General features: G+C 42.4%; 3 protein-coding genes across 5 annotated transcripts; 2 read left to right on the top strand and 1 right to left on the bottom strand.

The window, feature by feature from the left end:
- Nucleotides 1–2901: 2901 nt before the first annotated feature.
- Nucleotides 2902–6605, top strand: ppp1r32 (protein phosphatase 1, regulatory subunit 32). The gene is made up of 11 exons (XM_040132260.1): nt 2902–3028; nt 3136–3259; nt 3970–4132; nt 4248–4293; nt 4503–4603; nt 5239–5310; nt 5431–5517; nt 5596–5661; nt 5772–5866; nt 6343–6447; nt 6527–6605. The coding sequence occupies exons 1-11, from the start codon at nt 2902–2904 to the stop codon at nt 6543–6545; spliced, it is 1005 nt and encodes a 334-aa protein (XP_039988194.1). The 3' UTR covers nt 6546–6605.
- A 1843-nt stretch (nt 6606–8448) lies between these two features.
- LOC120793564 (leucine-rich repeat-containing protein 10B) lies at nt 8449–10715 on the bottom strand. Its single transcript, XM_040133772.1, has one exon. The coding sequence runs from the start codon at nt 9950–9952 to the stop codon at nt 8783–8785; it is 1170 nt and encodes a 389-aa protein (XP_039989706.1). The 5' UTR covers nt 9953–10715; the 3' UTR covers nt 8449–8782.
- A 5012-nt stretch (nt 10716–15727) lies between these two features.
- fads2 (fatty acid desaturase 2) lies at nt 15728–21694 on the top strand. 3 transcript variants are annotated; one of them, XM_040133757.1, is made up of 13 exons: nt 15728–16028; nt 16602–16874; nt 17601–17711; nt 17801–17998; nt 18096–18197; nt 18273–18398; nt 18519–18579; nt 18662–18738; nt 18952–19049; nt 19615–19711; nt 19822–19901; nt 20784–20909; nt 21244–21694. In XM_040133757.1, the coding sequence occupies exons 2-13, from the start codon at nt 16674–16676 to the stop codon at nt 21293–21295; spliced, it is 1329 nt and encodes a 442-aa protein (XP_039989691.1). In that variant the 5' UTR covers nt 15728–16028; nt 16602–16673; the 3' UTR covers nt 21296–21694. The 3 variants fall into 3 exon arrangements, with proteins under 3 accessions (XP_039989691.1, XP_039989692.1, XP_039989693.1); XM_040133758.1 differs by having other exon boundaries at nt 16584–16874; XM_040133759.1 differs by having other exon boundaries at nt 16553–16874.
- The last annotated feature ends 35 nt before the right edge of the window (nt 21695–21729 follow it).

Raw genomic sequence — 21729 nt, 5'->3', positions numbered from 1 at the left:
AAACAGGTTATTGAATCGACAGAGAAACCGTCAAGATTCTCCTCCCAGAGCAGCAGAGTATCAGGAACAGAGTTGGGCAGGAAACACAGACGAGCACTGAGCCAGCCGAGCTCCTGCAGACAGGGGCCGAGGTTTCGTCCCTCCCTGAACTACAACAGACGGCTGCAGGCAAGCCAAGTGCATTAACTCGACGGGAGACCCTGGCTTGCATCAGCTCCATCTATTTTTAGAACCTCTGCACCCACCTTTTTTCATCTTTTAAGCTTCCTCTGAAAGTGTTATCTCAAGTGCAAACTGTTGCAGAAGATGCATGCTGCACCTTGTCTATATTTTGAGTATAGTTTTCAATTTGGACAAGAATCTGGCCTATAACTGAGCCCGGCTACAGCACAGCCATATATGAATTATACAGATGTATTGCAGAGATGAACAATTAGAGGAGGGTTGCGAGTCGGCAGGTTTTCATTTCAAACGGAGTGCAGCAGGTGCTTCCGCTGATCAGTTCCTCCTCTCTGACTCGGAGGATGAAGTTGTTCTAATATGAAATCATCTGGTGTAATCTTTGGCTGCAATGAACATTGGTGCCTGGTCTATTCCTGCTCTATGGATCCCTATGAATTTATAATTAGAAATGCCAATGTGCACATTGTGTTTAAGAGAAAAGAAGCAGGAAATGAGACTGTCACTCTCAATGATGCAGGCATTTCCCCGTAGTTATTTTTTGGAGAAGATAATGAACAGTTCCAGTCTTGGCACAACAGCATGTCGAGCCAGAGAGATTGTGGAACGGCAACACAAGCAAAGACTTGGTAAAGAGCGTTAGACAGATGGAGAGAGAAAGGGAGCGAGAAGGGATGTGACAGAGGTGAAGAAGCAGTCTGAGCCCAAGGAAATGAGATGAAAAGAGGAGTAGGAAGTGAGAATTAAAGGAAAAGGTGTTGAAATGATGTGACTATTTTGCATTCTCAGATTTAGTGATCCAAAGGCCGAGCAGTTACATTTTATACTGTCATTCAGAGTCCCACCTAATAATGAAATGGTGAAGAAAATCATACTGTGATACTGTGTTCATTCTGTGTGTTTGAAGAGCATGTGAGATCTGTAATACACAGCAGAGGTAGTGTTAGATCCACTGGATAGAAATTACACTGTTTTATCCTTTTCTTTTAATGCAAAAATCCTACTGTTGGAGGTTTAATTGGTAAGAATATATGTCCATATCGGAATCTGGAAATGTAACAGTGATGTCCAGCTCAGACTGTTTTTCCTGGTGTCCTAAGTACACCAGGTGTGGAGTACCCACTGGAAGAAACTGAGATGCTCATGTAAATGTACGTGTGCAGATGTATAGATGGTGTTCACACATTTTCCCCTGCTAACAGCGGTGGATGATAAGTCGCTGTCTCGCATGGAGGCTGTTATCAAGATGCCATGCAAATTTCGAGCCATCCATCATTTTTACATAATCTTACATGTTTTCTGGGCTAGACTCTTGTCAGAGCAACTGTGGCATCACACTGCCATCAAGTGGACACACGGAGTAGCTGTCCAGGCTGGAGCTGTGCATCTAAACGTAAGACTCAATGATCTCCAGGCGGGAAGTTCACCTTACAGCAGCACGAAACTCAGGTCAGTTCAAGTCAATTTTACCTCCAACAATCACAAATTTCCCTCAGAAGTCTTTACAATCTGCACTGTACCAATACACCACTCTCTACCTTAAAAAAAGATAAAAGTATTTGAATGAAACAGATAAAATGAAATAAATACTTTAACCCTTACATTTACTTTATCCCCTGCTGTTTAGCATTTATAAGCAGTATGTAAACAACACACTATAACATAGTAATAAGCAGAAATAAGTATATTTTGAAGAGTCTAACTTATTCTCATTTGGTTCAAATTTCATTCTTCTTAAAGTCCTTCAGAGCAAATTTTATATATATTAGGCAGAGTTGGTCGGTATGCTCATCTGGGATTTTTTCCTCATCCTGTGCATACATTTTCATTGTCATCTGTGTCTTTGTATGATTTTAACCTGTGCAAATAACCTCAAACTCAAAAATCATCCATTTCAGAGATCACATTTGGAGCATTTGAGCTCATCTGACAGGACTGTTGTAAGATATATAAGACAAAAAAAGATGGTGAGCCACTGGTCTAGAGGAATTGTTCACATGCAATAGTTTGCTGTGTCGTTGGTTTCTCTCTGCACTAACAGCATAGTGTGCTGCTGTTGTTACAAAATGCAGAAAAGCAGCTGAACGTTGTATAAACTGCTGACAGTAAAATGGGACTCTTACAGTTGCTGCAACATTAATTGACATTAAAGACATGACTTGCATGGGACAGGTGTTAAAGAAATAAAGCACAACAGTCGAGCATATACAGTCGAACATTATCTGACATAAACTGTAAGCAGCCAACCTTTCACTCTGGACTCATTCTTCAGCTGTGGCGTTCTGCCCTGGTGCTGAATCACCTAGCAACAGAGACCTGTTTACCTACAAAACCACCACAAGACAAAGAGGTGAACAAACAGCCAGGAGTTGCAGGTACGTCTTCAGACAAAGTGAAGCTCTCCTCTGCTGTGGCAGGTTTCTTTTTTCTGGGGTAACTTATATCTGCTGTAAATATGAGATACCCGTAGCTGTACTGCAGTGGTGCTGTTACTCAGAAATGTCCTCCTCACTCAAACAGCATTTGATAAAGGGAGCCCCTTATTGCATTATTTCCTAGAGCGGCTGTAATCACTATTTAAGAGGGCTTCGAGTTTGGTTGGATTCAGTCAAACCTAAAAACAGAGGAGTTACACTTTGTTTGCTGCAGTGCCCACATACCCTGAGGACTTATGCTATCCGTCACTGTTGTCAGTGAAGGTTTCCATTACAGCAGTCACGGATGGCTGAGCCGAAGAGGATAGTCACGCAGACCGTCGGAGAAACAGGCAGCAGGGGACGAGTGACCATGGACACACTCAAAGTCTATAGTACTTCTTACAGGGCGTCGTATGGTGAGAGAGTGCACGGTGAGGGGGAAAACTTTTATTTCACATGAAGCTTAACATTCAAACAGCTTCCATCCTACCGATTGGGATTCAGATTAGGAGGGTCAATATTTGTACGACTGTCTTAGACCCAGTCAGGGTGACCTTCACTTCTTACCTCGGACATCCCAGTGAGACAGGCTTTACAGCAAACCAGAGACCAGCTATATATTACAGGCCCAGTCTGGACTACACTGACAACCCTCAGTTTGGGTAAGTGTCAGAGCAGGTGAGCACTGTTTCCCTAGAGGCTTTGGCTAGAAAAATTACATTTAAATTATTGGCAATTGATTGCTGTCAGTTATCCCAATACCTCTATTACCCTTTCAGTCTCGGTTGGTATTACCCAACTAACATCATTAGCTTTGTCAGTTGGTTCAGTTCGCTATTTAAAGGTTACAGCAGTTACTGGATTTAAATATTAAGTAACCGCTGATCTCTACATAAGAACTAGTTTGTGTGATGCAACCCATTTTAATTTGGTGATGCCTAAATCTCCACTTAGTAGACAACTAACGCATCTGGTGCTGCTCAGGTTGAAAGGGGGCAGAGCTAGATGCAGTTATGTGAGGCCACCAGACTCCATGAAGATAACAGTCTTAAGAGTAATAATTGTCCAACTCAAAAATGGGCTTTGAAGCAAACAGGACAGTCTGGGAGATTTCAATTAAGCACAGTTTGTACAAAGACGTTTGTTCAGCCAAAGTGGTCAAAACCACCTGTGTGGATTTTCCTCCGCTACAGTACAAGATAGGTGAATAAAGTTTAGTTTGTTATGCTCAGTGCACTGAAAAATTAGATTTACACATTTCAACAGGCTGCTGTATTGGCAGGTCCTTAACTGATTCAATTAAAGCGGATAACCTGACTGTGATTACCTCCAAGTGTTACCTCAAACTCAGGTGTGTTGTTTTTGTCTACAGACTCCTGTTATCTGACAGTTTCACGTCTCAAACCAAACGGCATTACCAGCCTCACATCCGGTCTGAGTGTTCGGGGTCTTTGCCAAAACTCATTAACAAACCCAGAGACAGCGGCTTCTATCAGCTGAGGAGTCACCCGAAAACAGTGACTGGCGAGGACAAGGTAGGACCTAGTAACAATATCGATGCACTGGGGAGATGTTGAATGGTGTCACACATACTATAAATACTGAATAGTAAATTTCTCTCTATCTGGCTGCATGAATATGTTTCTTCAGACAGAATACCAAAGATTGTTTGTGCCTCATCGTCTCGCACCAGCAGGTAAAATAAAGCCTGAAAATGCTGAGACTAAAAGTTCATGTGAATTTGTGGTTTAAAGATGATAGAAAACAGGAATAGAGGGAGACAAAAACATATAAATATATACATGTATATATTACAGGCTGCTGTGTCATAACAAAATGAATGAACACTTGTTATAAGTTGTTGTTTGTACAAACCGTGAAATTACACTGTTGCTCTTGCTCCAGTTTCCCAAAACCATGTGACTATAGGTCCTAAGGCAGAGACTGGTTTCACTGAGGGGACGGACCTTCACCTTAACACTTTTCAGGAGAAGAACAGCAGCAGGGTGAGTTGTGTTTACTAAGGATACATCTGATGATATTCTATATATTTTATATTTCTATATTTCTATTTTTCTTATTGTCAATAAATTCCAGGAAAAGATCAAAACGAACAATTAATTGATCCTACTAACAAGAAAAACCTGATAAATGTATTCCTCTGCGCAATTCACCTCCATTGTTGTCCAGAAAACTATTAAAAACACATAAATGAGCTACACCATTGCACTGGGGGACATGTCCCTTAATTATAATCCCCTGGGCAGGGTTTATTTTAAATCAATGCCACATACGCCGTCCTGCTGTTGTAATTACTCTGCTTGAGCACAATATAGGTTAAAAATAATCCTCAACGACTGCACTATTAACTCCTGTTTGACTAATGTTTGCCACAAACTACAGTGGCGAGAAGTTTTAGGAAGTTACCAAGCCTTTTTAGAAATAAATTATACATTTGTGACCACTTTTTAAAGATTTACATCTTCAGTAGGAACAAATGAGCTCGGGCTATGAATCAGATACACAGCATACCAGCCTTTGCACGTCTATTGAGAGGTGTAATCGCGCAGTACACCAGTTATTTCTTATTTCTAGTCTGGCTTTCTACTACTTTTATCTTTTATGTCTTTGCAAACTTCAGCTTCCAGTCGAACCTCGCCAGACTCAGAGCTCAGTGACGAAAATCGACTTCTTGCCACCGTCATTTCTGCAGGTTGATGCACAGTACTCTGACTCTGCCCTCCCTTTCATGTTGAAAAAAGGAACCGCGTTGTGAATTTATTATGTGTAAAGCTTTGAGGCTTGACAGTGTCCTTCTGTGCTTGTGTTTGAGGGCACTGAGGTGATACCGGGCCTGCGCAGCCATTCTTGTCGAGAAACAGGATTCACTCGAGGTTCCATCGCTCCCTTGGCCTGCCCAGTGAGTACTGGCCCCATCCTAGCCAGTGTGGTAGATTTAGATTGAATCACTTTAACACCATCTCCTCTGCTCCTCTAGACCTCCCTTCTGTCATCACCCCAGTCTAAAAGTAATGCACCAACTGAGAGGACTATTGGAAAAAAAGTTAAACATTTTTATCTTACAGTCTTTTCCTTTAATAAATATTACTTCAGACTTCTGTGATTGGAGCGGTTATTTGGACTGTTCTGTTGTGTTTGTTGTGTGTATTGTAGGAGCCCACGGGGTCTCTTCTAAATGCTCCGAACAACCAGGCTTTCCCTAATACACCTTTTGATTGTTCACACTTCACTACACATTATAAGAGCAAGTAAGTGTGTATGGTACTTTCAGCAGTGATAAAATAAGCATTTAGATCCTTCACCTAAGTAAAAGAGTTAATACCAAACTGTACACAAGTACATATAATTCAGAAAATGTCCCCTAGCAGTGTCCTACCAGTACTATTATATACTATATCAGCAGATCATTAATATAGCTGTATTAATGTGAAAGTCTGTAATTATTGTCGTAGTTGGTTGAGGTGGAGCTAATTTTACCTATTTCATACACTTGGGTAATTTAATCTTTAACAGTGCATCACATTTTTAGAGCTTGTTTTGTATGTAAAAGCTTTATCTGCAAAGTAACCAGTAACTTCAGGTGTAAGATAAATGTGGAATACAAACTACAATATTTCCCTCTGAAATGTAGTGGAGTTTAAGTATAAAGTCGTATAGAACTGAAGTACAAATACCTCAAATTTGTACTTGAGTAAAGTATCCAGTTAAAAACTTTATTTTCCAGATTCTGTTGTGAAGCTGATTTAGAAAAGCTGAGATCTGGCCACACAGGTGCAGGAATCATCAGTGCAAAAATGAACAATGGCTACAATCTCCGGGACATGGACAGGTACACACATGCTGACCACGTCAAGTCCCATCATGATCATGTTTCCTTTGACTTACATCACGCCTTTTTTACTTCACAGGTTCATCTTTAGGGGCTAAAACTTCACATACCTGAGATGTTGTCTTCATGGCTACTCATCGCAAAAATTAAATTTTGGGTTTCTTGTCAACACATTACTATGGGTATTTATTTTCTCTTTAGAAGAGCCTGTATTTTGTGGAGGAATAAAACCTCTGGAGTTCTGAGAGAGAACCGTTGCAGTATTACATTTCCTTATAATCAAATCCTGAAAATCTCAATCACTCCCACGTCTGTGCTGTTTCACAATGGTCCTGTCAAAAAGAGGCTAATTTTCATCTCTTGGTGAAATCCTTTTTGTGTGAGTTGAAAAGCCGCCAGTCAAGCAGTTGTGTGAAGTAAGTGTTGGGAAAGCCAAAGAGGGAGCGAAGGCGATGGTTTATTGTCTTTGACCGCCTCCCTGTCACTGACCTACAGAGAGTGAGAGGAGTGTAAACCAATGAGGAAAATAATTACTCAGACTGAGTATGGCACCGATTCCCATGGATGTCTGCGATGTGTCAGACTGTTTTGCCACCCACAGCTGTGGAACGAGCGGCAGAGCACGGGCCAAGGAGGAGGACTGAGTTTCCACCAGCGTCAAATTATGAGCCATGTACTGCAGCTCCATACAGTACACATACTGTGGACCAACTCTCAGAAACGGCCGCGGCTTTACATTATCAACACAAGTCAAATAAACTAGATTGCTGTGTCAAAACAAAAGATACATAACGCATGCAGCTTGTCGGCAAAGTATAGATAGTAGATCATGTTTAATTAGCTGCCTATACATCCTCTTGGGGTGAACAATGAAATGACATACTTTATGGACATTGTAGTCATGCTAGAAGCCCTCGTGATGACAATGTAGAGTTTTTTTGGTCTGTCCACGACTTTAGCCCGGGCTGAAATATTTCAGCAAGTGCTGGATGGACTGTCATGCAATTTCTGTACAGGTATTCCTGCTCCCCAGAGGTTGAATCTTAATCACTTTTCTGACTGTAATGGCCACTTTCCACTGATTTCTATTTTAAAGACCAAATGACCAGTCGATAACGAAAATAATTGCCAGTTGCAGTCCTAGATATGATACAAATACCCTTACATATACTGAATATATAATATATGTCTGAAAAGGGCCACATTGCGTGTCAATTTTTTGAAATCTTAAAGAAGCAGTGATCAGTTTGAGTCTTTTCTGCAACCGTTATCCCAGCACAGACACAGGAGTAGAGGGACACGCTGACGCACGAGAACCAGCATAAATATTTCAGCATCGGGATAAATATTTCACTCTTTCAATGAGATGTGAGAAAAAGATACGTGGAGGGAAAGAGGATTGGATTACATACGAACCCCACATGAATAATGAGTGCAGAGATGAGAGGAGAACAAGGGCCGGGCCTGCTTCATGTTAGAGACGGATGTAGAGAAGGTGTAGTCACCCACAAAAAGTATACAAAGGTCATGACGGACCTGAGCCTCTGACCTGCAGATGGCTTCAGGTTTTTTTTTTTTTTATGTGAATGTCCATGCATTTCATGTTTGGAGCCTCCCTATGGACTTACCTTTTATGGTGAGGCACCCCAGCTATTCATCGCTGTAATAATCCTGCTTGTCTCCATCTCTTTCTTGGCACTGACACTCCCAGGACTGCTTATACAACGCTGACAAGGTTTGGGGGGTTGTGTTTAGCATGTCATAAATACTTTGTAAATCTAAATCCAATACAACATTTACATGCGCGCACTGCCTCGGTTATGAAAATAGCAACGAGGCGAGCACTGGCAAGCACATAAAACAGACACGGACCATGATGTGTGGAAATATTACAGTGTGTCAGTCAAGTAAACAGAAGCTGGTGCCTTCACCGGTTGCGAGTTAGGAAAAATTTTTCCAAAAAATGATCGACACCGACTTCATCAGCTGAGTTAATATTTAATAATGGAAGACTGGGTCTCCTGTTTACACTCAGAAAACAACCCTCATGTAAAGCAGCCATACACACTGAATACACACACACTCATTCCAACTGAGTCCTGCTCTGGTTTGGTAATTTGCAGCTGATTGAGATGTTACAGGTGCTGTCATTGTATAGTATCATAATGCCCAACTTCATTTTCACAGTTAACAGATTAGAAATTAGCAGCGCAGCTAAGCAAGTCCCATACTCACCCTGTGTCAACTTCTTTAAAAAACTCTGTGTGGATTTTCTATCATCCACCTCCACCTGCCTGCAGATCACCCTGATGTATGGAGGGTTTTACATGCCTATTCATCTTGTCTCCCCGTGTCCAGTTCCACGTGTCCCATCATCATACTCATAGTCCATCTGAGTCCTTTCGTACTCCAGCTCCTCGCCCTCATACTCAAACCCCTCTCCTTCACAAATCAGCTCCTCTGTCTCATATTCAACACCCTCTTCATCATATTCAAGCTCAGCTCCATCGTAGTCTGTGAATGGCAGCTCCACCTCCCCCTCCTCCTCCTCCTTAACCAGGGTCTCTTCCTCTTTGACATCTGCATCCCCTACGGTCACTGCAGCTTCAGCTGTTGCTTGTTTTGAGCTGCTGTTCTTCAGGATGCCGTGAATCACCGGCTCCTCTCCTGCCAGGGCTAACTCCTCGGCCTCTTTCTCTGCGGCTTTTCGTCGCCTCTCCTTCCTGGCCTCACGCGCCTCCAACAGCTCTGCAGCCCCTTCCCCGACTAACAGCACCTCCTCGCCCACTTTAGGAGGGTCCTTACTGGGGTTGTGGTCGTAGGAGAAGAGGCGCAGGGATCGGAGACGCTTCAGACTGGGAAACTCCGATATCTTGTTGCGGTCCAGGTCTAAGATCTCCAAGTTCTCCATGCGCAGCAGGACTTTGGGAAAGGTATCAAAGCGGTTCCCATAGAGCCATAATCCCCTCAAAGCCTCCATACGCCACAGGTCAGGAGGCAGCGTCTTCAGCCGGTTGTCCCCGATCTGGAGGGACTTGAGGTGGGGCAGTTTGTAGAGCTCCCGTGGAAATCTCTGGAAGTAGTTGCTCTCCACCCACAGGCAGCGCAGACTCTGCAGGTTCCTCAGTTCAGGTGGGAGACTCATCAGCCTGTTGCTGCCCAGGTAGAGGCGAGTGAGGTTAGTGAGCTGGCAGATGGCCAATGGAACATCCTCCATCTTGTTGAAGTCGAGGGCGAGTATCCGCAGACCGTGCAGCTGGGAGATGCCGACCGGCAGAGTGCGCAGGCTGTTTCCGCAAACATACAGCTTCTCCAGGTGCATCAGTCCACAAACACGTGACGGTAACCGCTTGAATTTACGGTAGCTCAAGTCCAGCACAGGGTCTCCACTCTCCAACAACTCCTCCACCCCCAGGGGAAGCTCTGCCTCGACCACTGCCTCCTCGCCATCCTTCCCCCCCTCCTCTTCTTCTTCTCCTTCTCCCTTCCTGGAGGAGTTGCCCATGCTCTGGGCCGCAGCCCCTGACTCCTATGTGAGTCAGGACAGAGTCATTTGACGAGGTAGTGTCTGTGACAAGTTAACTCTCCGCCTGGGGCCTGCTGTTGTTTTGTGGTTGAACCCACCGGAGGCAAACAGCATCATGGTCCGGGACAATTAACACTCTTGCAGCCATGCAAGCAGTTTGTCTGGTTTCTCTTTGTCCCTTCATCTAGTGCTTCATCACAAAAACACCAATGGAATATATCTAACAAACTCTGGAGTAATAGTAATGATAGTAGTAATAATGTTGCTGGAAGTTGAGCTCAACAAAGTAGAGCTGAATGTTGAGCTGAAATTGAATTCTTGCTGTCCTTACCCTCTCCCCTGCTCTTGAACCTCCTGGAGGCTTTTAAGAGAAAGATAACGCGCAGCTTTGAGGTCACCTGTTCACGTGATCCGGCCTCTCTCTAAGAGCAGGAAAAAAGTGCCAGGCTAGGACACCAGAAAGTCGGTTTACCGCCCCTCTTCTTGCCGGGTGGATAAGCCCACAGTGTGTGCGCAGCTCAGCGACCCGGCCAGCGGCAAAGGAAAAACAGTTGATGGAAGTCTGTCCCCTCCTTAACGCAGCTGCTCCGCATTAGAGGCCGAGGTCTCCCGGAGTTTTTCATCCGCGCTGGAGAAAGCAAACTGCAGCGCTGACCGGCTGAGCGACGCTGCTCCTGATGTTGGCCGCTTCTCCATCGGCGTGAAGGTTTACATTCAACTGATCGCTCCCTCCCTCCTCTGTAACCGGAACAAGGGGCATTCACATCACATGGTCAGTGCGTGCATGTGTGTGTGTGTCTGTGTGTGTGTGTGTGTGTGTGTGTGTTCGTGAGTCTGTTGAAAAAAAAACTTTCTCTCCCATCTCTCGCATGTTTTAAGACCTGTTTTCTTTTTTTAAGAAAACTGCGACACTATGCGTAAGTTATTCTGAAGATTAAAGCTTTACATACAAAACACAAGATGATTTTTTAAAGTACAAAGTATGGACATTTTGGTTTTACGCGTGGATCAGCCAAAGGGTATCTGTAAATTTCCTTCTTGAAGAACGTTATCCCTTTTGTTTAAGTGACTTTTTTCGTCATCATCGTGTGATTGTTGTATTGAATATCTTGTTTGGGCCCCTTACCATGTAGCCATGGTCATGTGTTACCGTAAAACCAGAAAAGAAACACCTCGACCGGCTACAACATTAAAAATACATTAAGAAATCAGTAATAAAATCCAATATAAAACACTGACAGGAGCAATTATAGTTCATAAGAAGTACTTTCATTTGATACATTTTGCTTATGATAGTTAAATGCTTTTCTTGCAGTAGCATCTTCAATGCAAGGGTTTTACTTGAGTGTTTTTACTTTGTGCAAGTTAAGGATCCAAATACGTCTACCACCACTGTAAGTACATATTCACACATTAATACATGCAGAGCGGTAAAAGACCTGCAATCACCACACAGTCTCCTGGACCTCCAAAGATGGTCATTCCTGTACTGGTTTGTATCAGACACCATACACATTAGCCTCAGCAGGTTTTTATAGACCAATTAAAAAGCAGTGGCGACAGCTTTCATGTGACTCTCTGCTTCGACACAGAACAGACACAAAAATAACATATGAACTGCCGTCAACACTCACAGTGTTCAACTGGACACAAATGCAAGAACCAAACAGACTTATGGATTCATTAATTTCATCTTTTCTCTTATAGTGGTATTAGGTGGTGATTATTGTGGTATTTTACACTCTTTTTTTCAAATAACCTATTCAGCATTGATTCTAAATTATGATCTGCAGTCTGCACTACGCTCGTTAAATGTGGTCGACGTTCACTCCACCACATATAACAAGCACATTTACCGTGGTATCCTCTCCATTACAGTGGCTGATGACCTGAAATCCTCCTGGACGGCTTAGATAGATAAATAGATAGATACAAAAAAAAAATGCGACATAGATTGAAATGAATGTGACACTACTAAAATATAGTTGTACACTGTGGCTCAAAATAGCTCCAACATTTGAAAGTCCCCAGAGCAAGTTTTAAATAGAAGGGCAACACGGTTACAGCAAAGATTAACTTTCTAGTAAAAGAATATTCACATCTTTTCCACTAAGAGCAATGTGAAAATACTCCATTACAACTGCATAATGTTCCTTAAAGTGTGGCACCACCGGTGGAATGTGACCAATCTACTCAAGTGCTGTATCTGAATCTAAAATCTAAATCTTGAGGCTTTTGTCTTATGTAGTATCTATTTAGATACTTTATACTACAATTCCACATTTTAAATTGTTATGTTATTAAACTACCAACAGTATATAAAAGAATAAAAATTAGCTCCTCCTTGACTCACTACATTGAAATAGTACTTACAAAGTAAAACATCAGCAATACTGATGCAAAAACAATAATAATGCAAATACTAATAATACAGTGATAATGTAACACTGATAGCCGTTTGTCTGTGTAATGTCTACTTTTGCTGGTATATTTTGCTGATAATACCTCTGTAGTTTTTCTTACATATGATTTTATAGGATAGGACAGGACTTTTAGTTGTAATGGAGTACTTTTACATTTTCATTATTGCTGTTTACTTCAGCAACAGATCTGAATACTTCTCCCACCACCGTATAGTACCAGCAACAAAACGTACATATTTATATGAAGTCTGAGTAGCCATTGCAAGGAATAGTCTCTTTTAAAATTCCTGCTTTATTCATGTGTGAACACTATTTTTGCCTCAGGTACAGGTGGTGCTGAGATAATACTATGACTACTACAATTTACTACATCCAAATTGTACTCAAGTACAATTTGAGTATTGAATACTTGATAATAGCAGACAGGTTTCCTGAATGACAGTGTGCTTTGTTGGTTGTGATACTAAAGAAAAGCCTGGAAAAGCTGCCGGGGTCAGATGTGCAGCGCTTCTGTCAGCCTGATGAACTGTGGCAGAAGAGGCGGACAAACGGGGAGACAGACTGCACGCTGCTTGAGGATAATCCTGTCTGATATGCTGAGGACCAAAAGAGCTGATTTGCACATTTCTGCATCGCATTGAAACGACCCTGAAATGAAACAATGGACTGTAAGCAGCAGACAGACAGACAGGGACCTCGGGGAAGTGAATGGATGTGACTGCTGAGGTGAATGTGTTGAATGCAGATGAAGCACTGCACGACCTAGCCGGCATGGGAAACACAGAAAAACCCAAACAAATATAGAAATATAGACAGTTTTTTCTCAGTTGCTTTGGCTCATTTCTTGAAGCAGTGTTACCATTCTGAAAGCTCTAGGTGCTTTTGTCAAAACAGCTTATATGGTCCAGCACAACACCATAACTCACCAAAAAATTTTTTTTTGTAATCATGCTTCAAAACAAAGTTATGGTCTCATATAAAAGTCAGTGCCCTCAAAATTAAAACTTCCTTTGGCACTGTGTAAACAATGGCGGCCAAAATTTTTGCAGTGTGGCAGTGGACCCTGGAAATGTTCCTTAAATCCACATCTCAGTCTTATTTTTTCATTGACACTGATTGTTCACTGCACTAGAATATTATTTTTGTCTGGCTAACTGAATGCTCTTGTGTATCAAACTGATTATGATTCAGATGCAACAGTACAAAGGTTTTACATTACACATTGCAATCACATTTTCAATTGTTACTGTATTTTTACTTAGGGTAAAGTAGAAAACAGCAAACACATGACCTACACAGCACATTACAAAAATACATCAATACAAAAAGAAAGGAAAATAATGTAGAGAAAAATGTATGTATGTAATGTATGAACATTCTTCATTCAAGACATTTGGTCTTGAGACCGATGATCACACACCTTCCACCTCCATGCGGAAACAAATTCTTCAGCTGGATTCAGGAATGGAGAAAATGGTGGAAGGAATCCACCACATCAAAATCCTTTTGTGGATGGCAAATAACTCCCTGTCGACATTTGCATAGCGGAAGCTCACAGCACATTATCCCCACACTATTACAAAAGTTGGTAAGTCTTGCCTTTTCTGAACCTGTCTCATTCTCAAGGATAAGGTTTCTGTAGAAGATGTCCAAGAACGTCTGGAGTTTCTGAGCTTTGTATGGGCCAATAGTGGGAATATGTGTGCTCACACCATTCTTAATTACATGGTCCACAACTGTGCCCTGTATTTCACCCTTGGACAGCTCTATGTCTCCATGTCTCTACTCTTCTGCCTCCTCCTCTAGTCTTCCCCTCACTTCACCACCACGGATCCTTACTCATCTTCCTCTTCCTCGAGCAGGCAGTTGGCCCTGTTCGTCATTCACCTGACCAGGCTCCCCCGATGTTCAGAGCTGGTGGTGATTTGTGTCGTGGTCAAGCTCTACATGAACAGCACCTGTCAGCCCACTTGACAGAAAGTGTGATTGGCTGATGTAAGACGTGGGGAAACTCCCCATTTGTTAGTGGAGGCCAAGTTACACCTGAGAGGCAATTTAAAAATTTGGTGGACGTTACAATGGACATACACAACGAAAAGATTCATACATGTTTTGGAGAGTACAGCTGTTCAACTGAGAAGCAACATAATCAGTTTTGATCAGCAGGTTATATTCTATTGGTGATTGTGCAAATTGTGGACAGTTGTACCAACTCATTTGCATTAATGTGCTAAAACATTTGCAATTTGTTTAAAAGAATGAGCAGCTCAAATCTGTTGTGAACAAGTGCCCAGTGGTTTGAGGTTTGCACATGTGGTTTTGGAAATATTAATTATCATCTGAGGGTTGTGCCAAGGCAATTGCGACAAACTGTAACGGCCATTTATCATCATGTACCAAGAGCAAAGTCATTAATAATAAAACATCACATCTGGGTTATATTACACGGTTACACTGTTGCATCTGTTTCCGGATGATGACAGAACGGCACCAGACTGTAATGATACCTGCTGCTGCATCCTCGGGGTTAAATGAGGACAAGGAAGGTGCCCGATCAGAGGAACGCATCTGCACCACCTGCTGGCGGAGGCGGGAACCGCAACAGGACCATTTTCCATGCTACGCTGTGCTGTGCTCGTGGCCGGTGTGCTGCGTAGAGGACAATAACTCCTCGCACTAAACTTGCAGGGCTCCTCGTTTTTTTTGACTGTAAGCGCCAGAGTTTTGTAATTGAGAGATGGCATCGGCTGAAATACAGTGACATGACAACGGATGGCTTACTGTGCTTACTGTAGCGGTGACACTGGAGTCGAACAACATTTTAAAGAAGATGCAGACTGTTCTGACACACACAAAAAATCATTTGAGGTCCTTATTACTCACCATCACTTAGTATTACATTCGATAAAATAAGCTAAAATTGGCCCAGAAGCTCTACTTCCATATATTCAGCAAGCTCTACTTTTCTTTGGTGTCTTACAACATGGACAATGAAGGGTCTTTTGTCTGAAGAAGGACCAATTAATGTACTTCGGTGTCATGGTTTAGAGAGAGAGAGAGAGAGAGAGAGAGAGAAATACAAGCTACAAAGGATAGAAGCTACAGATGGATAGACAGACAGACAGATGGATGTTTTCATTGCGTTTTGGTGATAGATAATGGCCAAAATGCAATAAAATAAAAAAAAAAAACGTCCGAGGGAGTGGGAGCACATTCTCCCTGCCTGAATATTACACAGTGGTAGTATTTGAGTTGGCGGCGCTCCGAAGTGTACGTGTGAATATTAGTCATTGATGGAGGCTAATGTCTGACTGACGTCCACCAACGGACTCTTTCCATCCAAGCGCTCAGGCGACATCGCAACGAGCAGCTTGTTGAGCCCATTGCACATCAGGCCGTCTGTCCAGAATATACTGTGCGCCGATTGGCCCAAAGACTCTCGAATGATCAGCTCGGGAATTCGTACTGAATGAGTGCGTGAATGTGCCGCCGGGACACTTTAGGAGAGGCGGACGAGGGATTTTGGGGTGTTTACTACTGAAAATGGACCCGAGCGGAGCCGGAGCAGACAACGTGAGCTGGCCCGTTGCTGGGACTGAGACCCAGGGAGAGTAGCCAAATATCTGGATTCTGTAAGTCTGAAATATTTGCCATCTTCATGTAGTGGGCCCGGGGCGGCGGGGAGGGACAGCCTGCCACTGCTTATCTGCGATTGCTGCTGAATGAATCAATACACCGGCGACAAACGTTATTCGAGGGACTGTTTGTGGTTGAAATATTTGTATTTGTGTCCTTTTTTTTTTTTCTTTTTTTTTTACACATCAACAGCTTATTACGATGAACCGCGACTGCCTACACGCGCTGCTACACAGACACATGCCCCTGGCCGCGCACGTTCCAGCCTCTAAATATATATTACTACCAGAGTCTCATTTAGAGATGGGCCCTTGGCATTTGGATCCAGGTCTGATGTCGATCCAGACAAATGGTGCAAACTCAGCGGATGAAACCCGCGCCGCTCCGCCATGAGCCCTCCTGGTTGTCGGGTTTCATCATCAATTATTAGCGACGAGGTCTTAACTTCACTTGTGTTTCAATTAGCTGCGTGGCCGAAGTAAAGAGAGCAACAGGTTAAAGCCGCGCTCCCTCTGCGCAGTCGCTGACCGTCGGGAGGGGTTGTCAAACAGACCGTTTCTCACATCCAGGTGTGACCCAGACCTCGCGGCCGAGTTGCCCTTTAGAGCGCAGGTGGATCGAGGCCAGAGGCGGCAGCGAGGATGGGGGGCGGAGGCCAGCTGACGGAGCCGGGCGGCGGGCGGGCCGGACGCGTCTACACCTGGGAAGAGGTGCAGAGCCACAGCAGCAGGAACGACCAGTGGCTGGTCATAGATCGAAAGGTTTACAACATCACTCATTGGGCCAAGAGGCATCCAGGAGGGCTTCGTGTCATCAGCCACTATGCTGGAGAGGATGCTACGGTAAACATGCTCCTTATTTTCTGTATCTTCTTTAAAATAAAAACTGCTTTTCTGTGGTTGTGGTGTTCACTAATGTCAGTGGTGGAATGTAACTAAGTGCATTTACTCAAGTGCTGTACTCTGGTACTTGTACTTTACTTGAGTATTTCCAGTTTATGCCACTTGATACTTCTACTCCACTACATTTATCTGAAAGCTGTAGTTAGTAGTTACTGTACCTATTCAGATTTTACATGAAAACCTAACCAAAGAGACATTCCACTGCTAAACTTCTCAGTTGGTTTTATTTGAATAACTGGACCCCCCCCCCCAAAAAAAAGCAAAAATGAGAGAAAAGCCTGAAAAAGGAAAAAAAATATCTGCAGCAGAACTTTGTTTTTTTTTCTTTCCTACCCTGTTAATCATCTCATGACCCCTCAGATTTATCGCATGAGCTTTTTGAGGGAGCCTGACCTGTAGTTTGGGAACTTTTGGACTAAACAACCATACGCTGTAAAAAACCAAACTAGCTCCACCTCAACCAGCTACAGAACAGTAAAATGTAACTTGTGCATTTTTGTATGAGTGTTACCAATCTAAAAATGATATATATAATAATATAACACTCATATTTCTGAAGAATATTGGAAAGGTAAATGATCTGAGTGCTTCTTCCGCCACTGAAAAATGTACTTAACTTTTCATTTACTACTTCACAAACAGGATTTCTCTTTCTCTGTTTTCCAGGAGGCATTCGCTGCTTTTCATCCTGATCCAGCGTTTGTGCAAAAGTTCCTGAAGCCCCTGCTGATCGGAGAGCTGGCAGCAACGGAGCCCAGCCAGGACCGAAACAAAAATGTGAGCCCCATCTCGGTTGCTTCAAATAAAACCTCACACTATTCGTTCTGCAGTTGAACTTTACAGGATGCGTCTGTCTCTGCTCTCAGGGTGCAATCATACAGGATTTCCAGACTCTACGCGCGCAGGCAGAGAGCGAGGGTCTGTTCCGAGCTCGGCCTTTGTTCTTCTGCCTCCACCTTGGTCACATTGTGCTGCTGGAGGTCCTTGCCTGGCTGATGGTCTGGCTCTGGGGAAATAGCTGGATACTGACGTTTCTGTGCGCGGCCATGCTGACAACGGCCCAGGTGACTCCAACATCGTCATCTCTTGGTCTAAATGTTTCTGCTGACATCCAGCTCTGGAGCAAACAAATCTCAAAATGCTTCCCTTCTCTCTCTCTAGTCGCAGGCTGGGTGGCTGCAGCACGACTTTGGCCACCTGTCTGTCTTCAAGAAGTCCCGCTGGAATCACGTGTTGCACAAGTTTGTCATCGGCCATTTAAAGGTGATTGGTCCTCTTGATCATATGTTTCTTTTCTTGCATTTTTTTTACATAGATATTAAAAGACAGTTTTCTTAGGGAGCCTCCGCCAACTGGTGGAATCATCGACATTTCCAGCATCACGCTAAACCCAACATCTTCAAAAAGGACCCTGATGTCAACATGTTGAATGTCTTTGTGGTTGGAGCCACTCAACCGGTGGAGGCAAGTAACACAAAGCTGAAATTTCTGATTCCTTGCAAGAGTCGTTTAACATCCAGTATGATCCAGTAATTAATCTTTCACCGGCTGCTCACTTTAACTCTGTACTCCTCTCTTTTGCAGTATGGCATTAAAAAGATCAAACACATGCCCTATCATCGCCAACACCAGTACTTCTTTCTTGGTATGTTTTTTTTAACAGTCATTTAAAATGAATGAGACCTCAAACACTTCACTGGAGTAACTGTTATCCGTTTCTCCTTTAGTGGGACCACCGCTGCTCATTCCAGTTTACTTCTACATTCACATAATGCACACCATGATCTCCCGCCATGACTGGGTGGTAAGATCCTGTCTTTTGTCTGGTACAATGAAATTTATACAGAGTTTTTCTATTTGAGGGTTAAATGTAACCTAATTATCCATGGTACAACACTTAAAGAAAAGCAATTCAACAAAATACTGCAGATGTAACCATATGGAAAGAGTTAGGGAGTCATGATTCTTCATAACAAATGAATTATGTCAATCATATTAACCTGCTTGTCTTGTGCAGGATCTGGTTTGGTCCATGTCTTACTATCTTCGCTACTTCTGCTGTTACATACCCCTGTATGGCCTGTTTGGCTCATTTGCGCTCATCGGCTTCGTCAGGTAATGGATCTGAATGAATATTAACTTGAAACTTTTTGGTGCCACTTTTTGATGAAACATATTTTATAATGTTCAATATTTTTGTAGCGAGTAATGAATGAGTTTTGGGTAGTTCTTTTCGAAAAAGTGATTTCTCAATTAGGAAGTTTTTCTTCACTGTTTATACAATTTTGTTAAAAACTCAACCCCAAGTTACCAACTGTAATTTGAGGTGTAGCATGTTTCCCCACACTATACACCCATCTCAATAAACCTTGCCACAAAAATGACACAAAATCTAACATAATTATCATAATAATATATGTATACACACACACACACACACACACACACACACACATATATATATATAGCAGTAAAAGGCATTTTTCATAACCTGATCTGACGCTGATTAATCATTAATAAATTACGTATTAACATAAATAAACCCGTTAGTTTCAACTTACAAATACTTTATGAAAAATCCCTCATTAGGAGATGATACACACGGTTTGACACAACACCTTGATCACATGGTGTGACACATTATTCAGTGACTGGTGTGGCATTGTTGTGAATGTTACAGGTTTCTGGAGAGTCACTGGTTTGTGTGGGTGACTCAGATGAATCATCTGCCGATGGACATCGACCACGAGAAGCACCAGGACTGGTTAACCATGCAGGTAACTGGTTTATTAAGGAGTCCTCTGGCTGCCGTGAAATCCACAGTCACCCGCAGGTTCTGCTGATGTATCAACTCATCTGCACTTTTCTGTCTGATCTTCTTCTTTAGCTGCAAGCCACCTGTAATATTGAGCAGTCGTTCTTCAACGACTGGTTCAGTGGACACCTCAACTTTCAAATCGAACACCAGTAAGTCAAATCACTGAGTCTCAGGAGTGGACTCATGATGTCAGCTGAAAGTTGGTGGGAAAAACACACAGAGCTCCTAAGGTGCAATGTCAGCTTTCTTTTCAGTGTACTGAAATTAAATTAGAAGAAATCGTTCTACGGGTGTTTAAAGCATTAAGGGTCCATCAAACATCTCTGAAAGCTTCTGCTGCAAAATCACCATCAAGTGTTTTGCAGCCAAACTATTACGGTCCAGGAACTGTGTCCTCGAAGTCAAAGGCCGAAAATCATCATACCAACATTTTAACTCTTTAAGAGGCAGTGGCCTGCCATTACAAACTTGAACTGTGCAGCCAAACATTCCTTGAACCCACTGAACTTAATTTTAAATTCCAGTGGAGATCCCACATTTTTGAAAGATCTGTCTGAATTGTGGTGAAATGTGTATAAAATTATTTGAATATTTTACTCAGTGCCCACATTGTACAGTAGAGCTTCAATGAGAAGAAGAAAGAAGCAGAGAATCTCTCTTCTTCTAACGCTTCTAAGTTCTTTGGAAGACAGTTGTGTAGGACAACGTCACTCAAAGTACGAAGCTGACTGAGAAAATTGGTTTTCAGCGAACAGTATGTTAAGGGGGTTACGTTTCTGGATCCTGAGTGAATTTGGTAACTACAAAGCACAAAGTGATCTATTTGGAGACGTGAAGTTGACATCTCATGCTTGTGGAACTGAGAAAAGACAATTTTTACTTTTTTTACTTTTTTACTTTAATTTTTACTGACTGCAAACCAATTTAATATTAGTTTTCACTATACTGAACTGCCTAAAAACAAATGGTGACACAGGTTGGAGACAATATTTTCTCATGAACGCATCCTGTTGCTTTTTTTCTCTCCGAAGTTTGTTTCCTACGATGCCGCGACACAACTACCACCTGGTGGCCCCGCTGGTGCGCGCGCTGTGTGAGAAATACGGCATTCCTTACCAGATGAAAACTCTGCGGCAAGGCCTCGCTGACATTGTCAGGTACTGCCGATAATGAGAGTAGTATATTAATTTACTGCCAGGATGAGCACTTTGAGGTTATAAGATGCCTAAAAAAACACTACAAAAAAAGTGCGCGTGTGTCTGTGTGTACACAGATTTCCTAAACAAAGTAATGGACCTAAAGTGCAGTTGACAGAATAATGAATACAGAATGCAACAACAATATGTCTATTTCATGATGACCAACTCTGCTACATATTCTTGCAAGGCTCTCAGATTTACTAGAGAACACGGAAGAGTGATGGGGCCACTTGCTTGATAGTTAAGCTATTTATTAACTGATGTTTTTTTTCCTCTCATTTTTCTTTTTCAGGTCACTGAAAAACTCAGGAGACCTCTGGCTTGATGCATATCTCCATAAATGACAAATCTTATTCCCTACGCCCTACACTACCTAAAGGGAGTAATGTTTTTCTCCTCTTCTGCATCATAAATTGATTGTATCTGTTTGGTTTTATAATCCAGTAAAGTGTGGGAATTATCTTTTCTTTCCGTTAGTGCTGTAGTTAAGTCTTGGCTTACTTTTCACATTCTGTGTAGGATTAATTTAGTGCTCATAGGATTGCCTGACAGTATCTTGAACCAGTTGATGTACAAGTGATGTTTTTTCTTTATCTCTCACGTGACTCCATTTGAAAAATTAAAAAATGACAATTACGCTGACAAGTGAACACTCTGGTGTAACAGGGTTAAAATGTTTCTATAAAATTTAGAATTTCCTTCTTCGACTGCAACTCTTTTCTCATCTTCTTATGCAACAATAAAGAAGTTGTTTTGACCGTTTCTCCATCTCTGTATT

The sequence above is a fragment of the Xiphias gladius genome, chromosome 8 (genome assembly GCF_016859285.1).
Source record: "Xiphias gladius isolate SHS-SW01 ecotype Sanya breed wild chromosome 8, ASM1685928v1, whole genome shotgun sequence".
NCBI classification, from domain to species: Eukaryota; Metazoa; Chordata; class Actinopteri; order Istiophoriformes; family Xiphiidae; genus Xiphias; species Xiphias gladius.
The sequence above is the reverse complement of the archived record's forward strand: the minus strand, read 5'-3'. Positions and strand labels throughout refer to the sequence as shown.